Here is a 12545-nt window from a genome sequence, read left to right as displayed (position 1 = left end):
GCTAGAAACCTTTGATTCTAGGAAACTCGGATAAGTCAGTGGCTTTGTGAGCACTGAGTGTGACTGGGTTTTGGAGCCCAGTGTGTATTTTTACTTGCCCGCCGGGTGCAAGCTAGATTAAAGGCTATGGCCCACCAGTTTTTGGCTCCATGGTTTCTTTACCGACTGTCCGAATCCAATGCGAACCTGCATGGACCGGGCTGCTCTGATGCTGGCCCTGGCCGTGGCTCCTGGCTTTACAGCTGTCATCTTTAATTCTAGCTTGCACCCGGCGGGCAAGTAAAAACACACACTGGGCTCCAAAACCCACTCACATTCAGTGCTCACAAAGCCACTGACTTATCCGAGTTTCCTAGAATCAAAGGTTTCTAGCTCACCAGCCTTATTCTCCTCAGTTCCCCATCTCCTTCCTTATCCCAGATACAAACTCTGTACAAACTGGCATCTCACTCAGCACTCCGCCATCTTGGCTGCTTTTCCTGGCCTCCTCCATGTGGCCTCCTTCCGCTGCTGGCTCTACTTTCTCTGCTCTCTCATGCTAACCTCAGGAACCAAGAGCAAACTCTTGTTCCGCCCTCATTTTATATTGTAGCTTCACAACCTCTAATCCAATATACAAAGTAGGGAAGTCCCTAATACAAAGTCACTTCTCTGAGGCATGATTGGATTGTACCACCCCACATCAAAAAGGGTGGGAAAGGCTTAATCCCAAAACCAAGCCCCAGGCTACAAGGATTCTCAACACACATTAATATCACCTGGGTGACGGCCTCCTTGTGTTATCTTTAACAAAGTGAGCATAATACATTTTATCTGCCCAACACTGTCATTGGGTGTTCCTTGCCTAGAACATGCCGCCCGTCCCCACTCTACCTTGTGGACAGTGCTTCAGGGCAGCTGCTTTCTAGACAGTGATGAGAGAGAGCACCACCCTTCAAGGTCACTGGATCTTCCTTCATGCCTCCCCTTCTGCCTCCCCCCCTCCTCCACTTCTTCCTTCCCCTTCCCCCCTCCCCCCTCCCCCCTCTTTCCCCCATCCCCCCCTTCCCTCCCCTCTCCCCTCCCCCTTCCCTCGCCCCCCTCCCCCACTCTTTCCCCCGTTCCCCCGCTTTCCTCCCCTTTCCCCTCCCCCTCCTCCACTTCTTCCTTCCCCTTCCCTTCCCCCCTCCCCCCTCCCCCCTCCCCCACTCTTTCCCCCATTCCCCCCCTTTCCTCCCCTCTCCCCTCCCCCTCCCTCAGAAGGACAGCATAAACAGGACTCGGTCCTTCCCCAGCTCACCGTGTGGGCCACCAGGCTCTCTGATAACTCCCTCTGCCTTCCTGACCTGGGCTTCCCACACCCCCCTCCTGCGGGCCCCCTCTGCTGGAGTCCCCTGAGGACAGGGACCAATGGCCTTGCTTGTCCCACCACACCCTGTCCTGAGCAGAGTGTCAGGATCATGGGAAAGGTGAGGAGGAGGAGGATGGCGATGACACTAGAGATGCTTCCTACGTTCTTTAGTGTCTACCAACTCCTTTAACCCTCACAAGGAAGATGATGCTGTTATTCCTCCATTTTACAGGTGTGAAAACTGAGGCATGTAGAAGTTAGGTCATTTACTCAAAGTCACACAACCATCAAGAGGAAGAGCCAGACTGAATGTCACAGTTCAGCTGCAGAGCCATTATTTTAACCAGGACAGTATTTTATACATGCACGTGCCTATAGGTTTATTAGGGATTGGATAGATACACACATGGTTCTCAGCCAGGGCTGTATGAGGAGCCCTGAGCAGCCCTGCATGCCCGCTGGGCCACACTGGGTCCTGGCAGAGAGTTAGGACTCTGTGCTGAGGTTGGGCCCCAGGGAAGCTACCACCTGCTTTGGCCATTGTGGGCAGGGAAGAGGCCAGAATGCAGGTCAGAGCCCTGCACTCAGAGGCCCAGACAAGGGCAGCTGGCACCTCCTGGGCTCCTGGACGGCCAAGAGCTGTGGACAGCTTCCTCTGCCTGGGCTCAGAGCTAAGATCCCAGTCCAGGCCACCAGCTCGAGAGGGAGCTGAGCTTCCTTCCATTGTCTCCGCCGGCACACCCAGTGTGTTCCCGCAGTGACCGGAGCCCGGGAGGGAGAGAGGGAGGGAAGAGGCCAGCGGAGGTACGCCGCGTTGGGGCGGGAGAGGGGAAACGAGAGGGGAAGACGGTGTTTTTCCTTGTTTGTGTTTTGTATTAAAGAAAGCAAATAATATCCTTTGAGAAAACCATTAGACAAAGCACATCCTAAAGTCACAGAAGCCCATTGTGGCTGCCTGGAGCCCGGAATCCATTCATCCCTTTGGGCTGCATTGTTGGAAGCAAGAGAGGGTGGGAGGGAGAGACTATTATTAAAATGTATTTTGAAATGTGTCATTCCCTCCCTGGACTCAGTGGGAGTCTAGGCCGAGTGTCTATGACATCAGGGTCCCTGCGTCCTCTTGAGCCTGTTTGCCCTCCCGCAGCCCCGTGGAAAGCTCCCCAAGACTGGCCAGGCTTGGCACAGCCAGAGCTGCCATTGTCCACTTCTTGCACCTTGGTCAGGGACTAAACTCTGGCCAGCAGGGCCCCCCAACTGTGGAGCCCAAATGCAGAGGGCTGCACGTGCCCCACCATTGAGAGTCTGGGCCACCAGCCTCACAGAACTGCCTGTCTCTAATCCATTGTGTGAGCTCTCTGGATTTCGGTCTCTCACCTGTAGAGTAAGGATTGGGCCAAATGGATTTTCACTGACCACTGTCCAGAACACTGGGTTCTGAAACTCCCTCTCTCACCCTGGGCACATCCAAGGCCCCATGGACTCTGAGTCAGCCTGTACCCAGGTGTCCCAGACACAAGCCACACTGCCTCCACCTGTCCAACCTCCAGGCCTTGATACCACCCCCCACTCCCTGTCCCCAGGCTATCCATAGTACATTGACAATGCTCTCTTCCTGTGCCATCAGAAGACACTTTTCTGCTGCAGGGAGGGAGGTGATAAGAACAGGGCTGGTTATCAGCCCAGCTTCTGCAAATAATTCTGCCTGAGGTCTGGCATTTGTGGGATCAACCCAGCATTATAAACAGAGGGTCTCTCACCAATCGTGGAGTAAACGGATAAATGTTATTGTCGTGATGACAATACATAGAAGACCATCCTTAGGATTTCCCCCAGTTTAAAATTTTGAAAGGCATATAGCTATATGCATGTTTCCCCTAACTGTTCCAGGGAGTTTAAGGAATGAGGATCTTGGGTAAAATTGCACAGAATTAGGATGAAGAGACCTAGGCTCTAGTACATTCCCTCTGCATGAGGCTTAGCGTTTGCAAGGGAGCTGCACCTTCTTGATCCTCAGCAGCTCAGAGAAGAAGATACTAATGTACCTGCTGTGTCAGGGAGCTTGATGTTGGAGAAGTAACCTGTCAGTCATACAGCCAGGGAATCCAGGGTGTGGTCCCAGCTCTGGTGCAAACTTTGTAAGACCTCAGACGGCCCATGCACCTCTCTGGGCCTGGGCATTCTCACCTGAGCCTCAGCTCGTGCACCTCTCTGGGCCTGGGCGTTCTCACCTGAGACCTCAGACGGCCCGTGCACCTCTCTGGGCCTGGGCGTTCTCACCTGAGACCTCAGACTGCCCGTGCACCTCTCTGGGCCTGGGCATCCTCACCTGAGACCTCAGACCGCCCGTGCACCTCTCTGGGCCTGGGCGTTCTCACCTGAGACCTCAGACGGCCCGTGCACCTCTCTGGGCCTGGGCGTTCTCACCTGAGACCTCAGACTGCCCGTGCACCTCTCTGGGCCTGGGCATCCTCACCTGAGACCTCAGACTGCCCGTGCACCTCTCTGGGCCTGGGCGTTCTCACCTGAGACCTCAGACGGCCCGTGCACCTCTCTGGGCCTGGGCGTTCTCACCTCAGCCTCGAACCGTGCACCTCTCTGGGCCTGGGCGTTCTCACCTGAGCCTCGAACCGTGCACCTCTCTGGGCCTGAGCGTTCTCACCTGAGGCCTCAGACGGCCCATGCACCTCTCTGGGCCCCTGAGACCTCAGACGGCCCGTGCACCTCTCTGGGCCTGGGCGTTCTCACCTGAGACCTCAGACTGCCCGTGCACCTCTCTGGGCCTGGGCGTTCTCACCTGAGACCTCAGACCTGTGCACCTCTCTGGGCCTGGGCGTTCTCACCTGTAATTTGAGTGACTGGCTGGAGATGACGCATCCTGAGGTCCCCTTTGTGTCCCTGTGCTTTTGCTCCTGTAACTCCAGCACCATCGCCTGGTGGGAAATGTATTCACTCAAGTGTTTTCCGTTTTTCCGCCTGGCCTTGGTGGTCAGGGCCGAGTCTTTCCAAACGCTCCATTTCTTTTTGTCATAGATGTCGTTATGGTGAGTTTGGTTCTCGCGACCTTTCAGACGTTGCTAACGACGCCTCTCCTCCCTCACACCCAGGGCTACCACTCGCTGCCCCACGAGGCGGAGATTGCGCACACGAAGAAGTTGTTTCGGAGGAGAAGAAATGACCGAAGGTAGGAGAGCCCGCATCTCGAGCCTTGGGTGTTCTTTTCCTCTGTTGGCCAGCTGTGGCTCCATCACTCCAGGCCTGTGTTTTGCGTTTTGCGGCCACCAGCTGATACCCATGAGGTCGGCACGTGGGGTTGGTAACCGATTGGGTAGCAGCAGCTATACTTAACTTGGCTGACCCCTGGAATGGGTGCCTTCAGGAGTCCAGGGCACGTCTTGCAGTTCGGGGGGAGAAATGCTCCTTCCACTGACCTCACAGCGACGGCAACAGCAGCGGTCTGAGAGGTGAGGACCGTCCCAGCCGATGCGCCATTTGAGATACGGCCTCCGGGAGGCTCCGGAGATAACAGTTCCAAGGGTATCTGACTTTCCTCCACCCCAGTCCCTAGGAGCCGTCCCTGGCACATGCTCAGCTGCTCTGTGACGTGTTACACACAGCTCAGCACCTGCACGGTCTACTGCTCCCAAATGCGTGGAGAGCATTAAACTAGAGCAGGAACCAGTATCTCCCTGGAGTTCAGAGCCCTGGGTGACAGCAAGGGGCCAGAAGAGGCGCCACGAGGCTGCCCCGGGTAGGAGCAGGCAGCGGAGGCTGAGCATCCCGGGCATGCCTTTGTTTCTGCCAGGGCTCTCTGACGTGGGAAGGTCTTCAGGGTTTACTTCAAATGGGAAACCCTGGTGCAGAACAGTGTTTGCAGGATGTGGCCATTTGTGCAAAGGAGGTGTTATCCTATATATATATATATATATATATATATTTTTTTTTTTTTTTTTTTTTTTTTTTTTTTTTTTGCTTGAACGTGCATAAGTGATTTCTGAATGGAAATATAAAAAAGGAAGGGAGGGAGGAAGGAGGCCTGCCTGAGGAATTAAAATGAGGTGTTCCTCTAGAGGGAGTTTCTTCTTAGATAAAGGTGATGGCTTGCGGTTTTACCTTTAATGAGCAGAGAATGTACTTGGAGAGCCAAGAAATGACATCCTTGCTCAGAAAACTAGACATGCCTGTCTTCCTCCAGCAATTGGAAATCAGAGCTGTGGCTGACGGAGGCCCTGGGTCCTCCCTCCACACTCGTGCTGTGGCTGACAGAGGCCCTGGGTCCTCCCTCCACACTCGTGCTGTGGCTGACAGAGGCCCTGGGTCCTCCCTCCACACTCGTGCTGTGGCTGACCGAGGCCCTGGGTCCTCCCTCCACACTCGTGCTGTGGCTGACCGAGGCCCTGGGTCCTCCCCTCCACACTCGTGCCCTGAACAAGGAGTGTGGGGTGGTGGCCCCAGCTTGGGGTGGCCGGAGGACCGGGCACGGGCCTCGTCATCAGCTGTTGGGCTTAGTGAGTCTGACACCGAGAACAGCCCATGCCCGGGGAGCTGGGTGGAGGGCAGTCCCAGCTCAGAAACCAGAGCTCCTGGGCACTTGTATGCAGCGGCATGAGGAGAGGAAACTGAGCCAGGGGAGTTGGAGCGAGCCCTGTCCATGGTTGTTGCTCCCCTGTTGCTGTGCCACCTCCCAGAGGCTAATTCCTGGTTTCTGGGTTCCTGGCCAACGGGAGGTGTGGGAGGCACCCGCCCGGGGTTCCCAGGGGCCTGGGGAGGTGTTAGGGACTGCAGAGGCCTGGGATCCCTCCTCCTCTGCCCCAAGGTTCCGAGTGAGCGGCCGTCACCCTCTGACCTGCTTGCCCAGGCTCAGCATCCAGGTCCCCACCTCCACTTGCAGGCCAGGTCGCCGAGCTCAGCAGGAGTCCCCTGGACGGTGGCAGGCCTCCGGAAAGCAGCAGCGTGACCCAGGAATGTAGGAAGAGGAGCGTGACATGCAGGCACTGGGAAGCTGCCCTTCCGCTGGGCCGCTCTCATGTTAACAAACGCCGGGTTAGGTCAGCACACCTCGCAGAGGATGTGGACCCGGGACAGAGTCCAAAGCCAGGCAGTAAAGATGATTAAAGGGATGGAAAGTATGTCCTGTGTGGAGACGCTAATGGACGGGGCCAGGGACAAGGAGGCTGCAGGGGAGGGGTGTTCAGGCCAGTACGCTCCTGAGAGATTTATACGGAGGGCTGAGGAGCAGCTGCCCCCACGTTCCCGAGGCCCCAGCCCAGGGGAAGTCAGCTGAAACAGAAGGAAGGCGTGCTCAGCCGGACCAAAGACAGACTCAAGGAACAGACGTCTTGGCTGTCAGGGGTCAGACTCTGCAATGCAGGGCGGCAGGCGCACATCGAGCGAGCTGTGTGTGCGGGTCGCATGCCACCTCCATTCACAGTCCAGACGAGATGCGGTGCAGTCGTCACCCAGCCACCCTGGAGTCGCCCCAGACACGGCGCTTTTAGAAGAGCAAGCAGCCAGACAGCTTAACCCTTCGAGTAGTACGAACGTTTGTGTACGTCCTCGTGCCCCCTGACCGTCCAGAGTACGATCGTACGTGTGTAAGGCAACATTAAAAAAAGGCAAATATATATTCTTCCTGTTTCCATACATTGGAAACAAACAAACATGATTTTAAGTTAATAAAACTGGAACTGGAACTAATTTCACTTTTTGAAAAAAAGCTCACTCCCAGGGGTCAGCGAGCATGAAAATAACTCACTACTCAAAGGGTTAAGGACCTCCTTACCTGGAAGCAGGAAGCCAATACCAGAGGCCTCCTGAGTTCCTCTTTGTGGAGCCTGTGGTTCTGACATTTGAGGGGCGGCTACAGATATTACCAGGTGGACCCTAACCTTCCCAGCTGATGATGGGTAATAGTAGCCTTGCTAAGCCCCAAACCTTTGTATTTGAGCTTGATAGCTAACGTTCCTGTATAACATGTAAACTTTCCTAGTATTTGTGGCATAAACCACCCCGAGAGGCTTGCATTCCCTAGATGGCAGAGGGAGAGGTGACCAGAATCATGTTTGGTGACCAAAGGGCACAGCCAGCATCTGTCATCATGCCTCTGACCTCTCCCTCTGTTCATGGGGGAAAGCAAGGACTGTTTCCCCACTTAACAGATGGAATAACTGAGGCCAGGGATGTTAGCTAAGAAGTGGCAAAGCTGAACTTGCTTGCCTCTGTTGACTCCAAATCTCTCCCTTTCAACTCTACAACCTCAAGTGGACGTTTGACCCAGAAAAGACCAAGAGCAGGCAGCTGGTAGGTACATAGTTGGGGTGTGACTGCAATGTCACATGAAGAGAAATGACTTGCTCTATCCCCGTGGTGTCTCTGTGGCTCTCCTTGGAAAGCCTGCAGGGGACTGTGGCCTTCAGTCTTCCTGGAAAGTAACTGGATCTGTGTGTGAGAGCTGCCGACTCCCCGCAAGAGGGCGGGTCCCCGAGCCTGAGCGCCTGTCACCCCCACAGCCCCAGTGAGAACTTGCCAACTGGGCTCTAGAGCCCTCGTCTTCCCACAAGTCTGCACTGTCCCAATTCAGGGTCACCTCTTGAGGGGTTTGGGGCCACCCTTATTGCTTTTCTAATTGTTGAAGTCTGAGGCCCATGCTGTGGAATTAGACACTGGGTGTGAACCCCGCCTTCTCCGTTCACTAACTGATCTGGGCAGGTTACTTCTGATCTTGAAAACTCTGTTTCCTCTTCTGTGAAATGGGTCTAGTAATTGGGAGGCTTAAATGAGCCAGTCCTCGTAAGGTCCCTGGGATCGGTCTTAGCAGCAGCTCACTGCTCGCGTCAGAGGGCGTTCCAGGCCCTCGTGTAAGGTGAGTGGGTGGAGACGTGGGCAGCGTGGGCTGGCTGTCTCACAGTCCCCACGAGTGCAGGGTGTGCTGTGAGCCCAGAGACTCTGCCTTGCTCCCCTCTAGGGGTTCCTTCTCCTGGATCAACTTTTAAAGCGCTGCCTCCACTGTTGGGGCTAGCCGGGAAGGGGAGCCCTTTCAGAGCAGCCCCTGCAGACTGCTCCCACATTCCATGGGCTGCTTCGAGGGGCTCTGTGATTAAAATTCAGTCGCGGGCCCTGGCCGGTTGGCTCAGTGGTAGAGCGTCGGCCTGGCGTGCAGAAGTCCCGGGTTCGATTCCCGGCCAGGGCACACAGGAGAGGCGCCCATCTGCTTCTCCACCCCCCCCCCTTCCTCTCTGTCTCTCTCTTCCCCTCCCGCAGCCAAGGCTCCATTGGAGCAAAGATGGCCCGGGCGCTGGGGATGGCTCCTTGGCCTCAGCCCCAGGTGCTAGAGTGGCTCTGGTCGCAACAGAGCGACGCCCCGGAGGGGCAGAGCATCGCCCCCTGGTGGGCGTGCCAGGTGGATCCCGATCGGGCGCATGCAGGAGTCTGTCTGACTGTCTCTCACCGTTTCCAGCTTCAGAAAAATATATATATATAAAAAAAATTCAGTCGCGGATGTCTTTTCCTCGTCTGTCAGGAAAAGGTTAAGCTCATAAACAGTGCAAAGGTTTTCTCCTTAGAAACATTCCTAAAACTTGGACTACTGGTAACTACTTGTTTATTTTGGGAAACTGGTCAAAGATGTTTGCTGATTTCAGACCAAGTGATGCATTTCATAATGTGAATGTACCAAGTGAGTATTTCATGCATTCCTCAAAAGAGCAGCGTGCCTCCGGGGGCTCTGTCCCCATCCACGGTGGAGACCTGCTTCCTGGAAGGGGGCCACTAAGGTTTGTCTCCTGCCTCAAGCTGCCCGCCCTCAGGATGCAGGGCAGAGGAGGCCTGAGTCCTGGCCATACTGCCCAGCCCGCCTGTGCTGACCGTGGGTGAGGTCTCACCTCCGGTGTGGGGATTTTCTCTACGCCTGCCCCGCCTCCGCTCCATTTGAAGAGAGGACAAATGGAGGTGGTGAATGGATGTCTGTCAGAGTCTGTGTTCCCTGGGAAGCGGACTCTGGGGTGGAGGTGAGCAGGCAGGACACTGACTAAGGAGAGCCTTGGGATCAATGGAGTCCGCGGCAAGAGAAGGGCGCAGGATTGGGCAGAGGAAGGAGCTGAGCTGCAATGTGGTCTGGGTGGGAAATTCTGACCCAAAGGCAGTTCTGACGTTGGGGTGACACTTTAGAGTGAAGGGGCAGGTCTTTAGATTCCCATGTCTGCTGGTCATCGCATGGGGATTTCCCAGGGGTGGGGTGTAACCTTGGGCTAGGAGCTCTCTTAGCCCAGGCAGTTTTCCTGGGGGCAGGGTACCCAGAGAACTCCAGAGGAGTGCCACCCAATCCCCGGGGCCCCAGTGGTGCTGTAGGGCCACATGCCGGATGCTTTGGGGTGAGCAGATCTTCCAACAGCTATGATTAACCATGACTGTAGCTTGGTGTCTTTTTAATTGTAGAACCAAATAAGAAGCTCATCACTCCTTCCCTTCCTCTGCCAACTTGTGCCCAAACCATCCTTGGGTGCCAGACTCTTTCTCTAGGGACAAAATTAGAGTCAGCCATCAGATTTGATGTCCTAGCTCTTTGTGACATCATCTAGGTCACTGATAAGAACAAACAGGGTCTCTAACCTCTACAAAAATATCATTTCAGAGTTGTTATTAACCCTTGGTAAGCCCACGTCTTGACAAACCTGACCGTTTTACCCCCTGCTGTGATGGTCCTCACTGGTTACAGGAGATCCCTCCTTCCATTGTGGAGGCCACCTTACCCCTCTTCCTCTCTACATCTGGGCTTATAGGCACGGAGGACCCTGAGGGGTGCCCATTGCCTCCCTAAACCCCACCTCTAAGTCACAGTTGCTTTCTGGAGCTTGGTGTTCTCTTTAGCACCTCAGCCACTTCTCTGGTCAGGAGTCCTTCATCCTATAAAGATGACTAAGTCCCAGCTCTTGCCCACCAGGAACTGCACAGGTATCAACCTAGTTCAGAGCCCTAGATCTCCACTGGCTTTTCGCACAGGAGCTATAACAGGTAGCCCTTTTGCAAGTACTGTCAATCTTCATTCATGGATTCCATATTTGCAAAGTTGCCTACTCTCTACAATTTATTTGTGGCCGTAAATCTTCTCACAGTGCCTTCATGGTCATTCATGGACTTGCACAGAATGGTGAAATATTTGAGCCACCCGACACCCACATTCCCAGCTGAGGTTGAACAAGGAGATGCTATACCCTCTGGTTTCAGGTCTCATACTGGACACGCGTCCTCTCCGCGATCTATGTAGTGCTGGATTTTTCACATTCATGTGCATCTTGTTGGTGAATTTGCTGTTTTAAATGATACCCAAATGTTGGGCTGCAGTGTTGTCTAGTGTTTTTAAGCACCAGAAGGCTGAGATTGCCTTACAGAGAAAATGCATGTGTTAGATAAGCTAAGCTTCATTCCAGCAAGCTTTGCAGCAGCTGTTGGCCATGAGTTCAGTGTTGCTACAATGAATCAACAATGTATATTAAATAAGGTGTCTTTATATAGAAACACACATAAAGCAGGTTATGTATTGATCAGTTGGAGAGAACGCCTTGAGCCAGAGGCTCACAGGAACCTAACCCTGTATTTCCCCTGGGAGCCATGGTTCAGTTACCGCTAGTTCGATGAGTTCGGGACGTTGTAGTCCATGCCTCCTGTGAATAACCAGGACTGACTGTATGTGCGTGCTCTTTGAAACTGGGAGAAAGATGCTGAAGGTAAAGGAGCATGTTGTGAGTGATGGGATTTCAGGCCTGAGTAATTGATCTTGTTTGTGTGGTGGTAGCCGAGCTGGGGGGTAGGGAACAGGAAGCCCGAGACCCTTCCTCTGCCTGTTGTCACCTGGCTTCACGGAAGGGACTGCTGCTTCGTTTACCCCGTCCTGGGATGGCGACGTCCCTGAAGCCCTCCAGAGTGCTCAGCCCTGCAGGGGCCATCATTGTCATCTGTCATCAGGAGCCCAGGGGACAGTGAGACAGATCCACGCTCCCATGGCCCACGGTTTGCCTTTATCCCAGCAAGGAAATTGCCCTCATTAAGTCCCTGCTAAAGATAGATAAGAAAATGGGACAGGCAAACCCCCACCTGGCAGGCAGCCCTGTCAGATTCTAAGCAAAATGAGTCAGATAGGAATTATTTTTAGTCTCCTTCTCCTCCTCCCCCACGCCCACCCCACACGGGCTCTCTTGGAAAGAAGAACAGCTCATTTCTTGAAGCCAGATGTCCAGGTCCGTGTCTGATTGATGTGTAGGCCCTGCTCCGCCTAGGACAATGGCTAGGCCTAGGTCTGGCCTTTGTGCAATGGCCAGACCACCCTTTGGACAAGGCCCACCTTGCCCATTGCTCCTGATCAGAACAGATGCCAAGAGGGCCCCACCAAGGCTAGCCCCGGACTCACCTGTGAGCCCTTTCCCGCCCCTCTTTCTTGGTACAGGCTGCATGCTCAGGACCCACCCTCACTCAGCATCATACTTTCTGGGAAAACAAACTAGGTCCTGGGGTTCCTCTCCCAGGGAAGGGCCAGCATGCCCTTTGCCCAGGACCCACATCCATGTGAGGGTTATTTTGTTCATTTTGGCGTGGTCTCTGGGTGCCAGGCCTGCCTACCCTGCAACGGGCATCTCTTACTCTGTGCCCGCTGCTGGGAAGTGGAGCTTTATCCTCTGAGTTCACTCTCTTGCCCCTTTTCCTAGCTATTAGAATTCATTCAGACCCCATAAACCAGGGGTCGGGAACCTATGGCTCGCGAGCCAGATGTGGCTCTTTTGATGGCTGCATCTGGCTTGCAGACAAATCTTTAATAAAATAAATAATAACATTAAAAATATAAAACATTCTCATGTATTACAATCCATTCATTTCCTATCGTTCATGTTCATGGTTGCGGGTGGCTGGAGCCAATCACAGCTGTCCTCCGGGACAACACCAAATTTTTATTGGATAATGCGTAACATACATGGGTCGTTGTATGGCTCTCATGGAATTACATTTTAAAATATGTGGCGTTCATGGCTCTCTCAGCCAAAAAGGTTCCCGACCCCTGCCTTAAACCCTAGATGACAGTGGTGCAGGACCTGGGGCAGGAAAGCAGACCGAGGAAGAGGCAAGGGGCATGTGCCTGGTACCAGCCGAGCAGGGGGTGCTGACTAGGAAACTGGCCCTAGAGACATCAATGCCATCTCCACTGGGTCTGTGCCTGGGACAGGTTCCTCCT

General features: G+C 54.1%; 1 protein-coding gene across 6 annotated transcripts in view; it reads left to right on the top strand.

Annotated features, from left to right (window-relative positions):
- CTIF (cap binding complex dependent translation initiation factor) overlaps positions 1-12545 on the top strand; it is a 274127-nt gene that overhangs the window by 138966 nt on the left and 122616 nt on the right. For all 6 annotated transcript variants that reach the window (XM_066352400.1, XM_066352399.1, XM_066352398.1 and 3 more), the window contains one exon: positions 4435-4511. In XM_066352400.1, the coding sequence (XP_066208497.1) occupies positions 4435-4511 (77 nt within the window). The remainder of the gene's footprint in view (positions 1-4434; positions 4512-12545) is intronic.

Source organism: Saccopteryx leptura, chromosome 11 (genome assembly GCF_036850995.1).
Source record: "Saccopteryx leptura isolate mSacLep1 chromosome 11, mSacLep1_pri_phased_curated, whole genome shotgun sequence".
Taxonomy (NCBI): Eukaryota; Metazoa; Chordata; class Mammalia; order Chiroptera; family Emballonuridae; genus Saccopteryx; species Saccopteryx leptura.
This window is presented reverse-complemented; position numbering and strand designations above follow the sequence as displayed.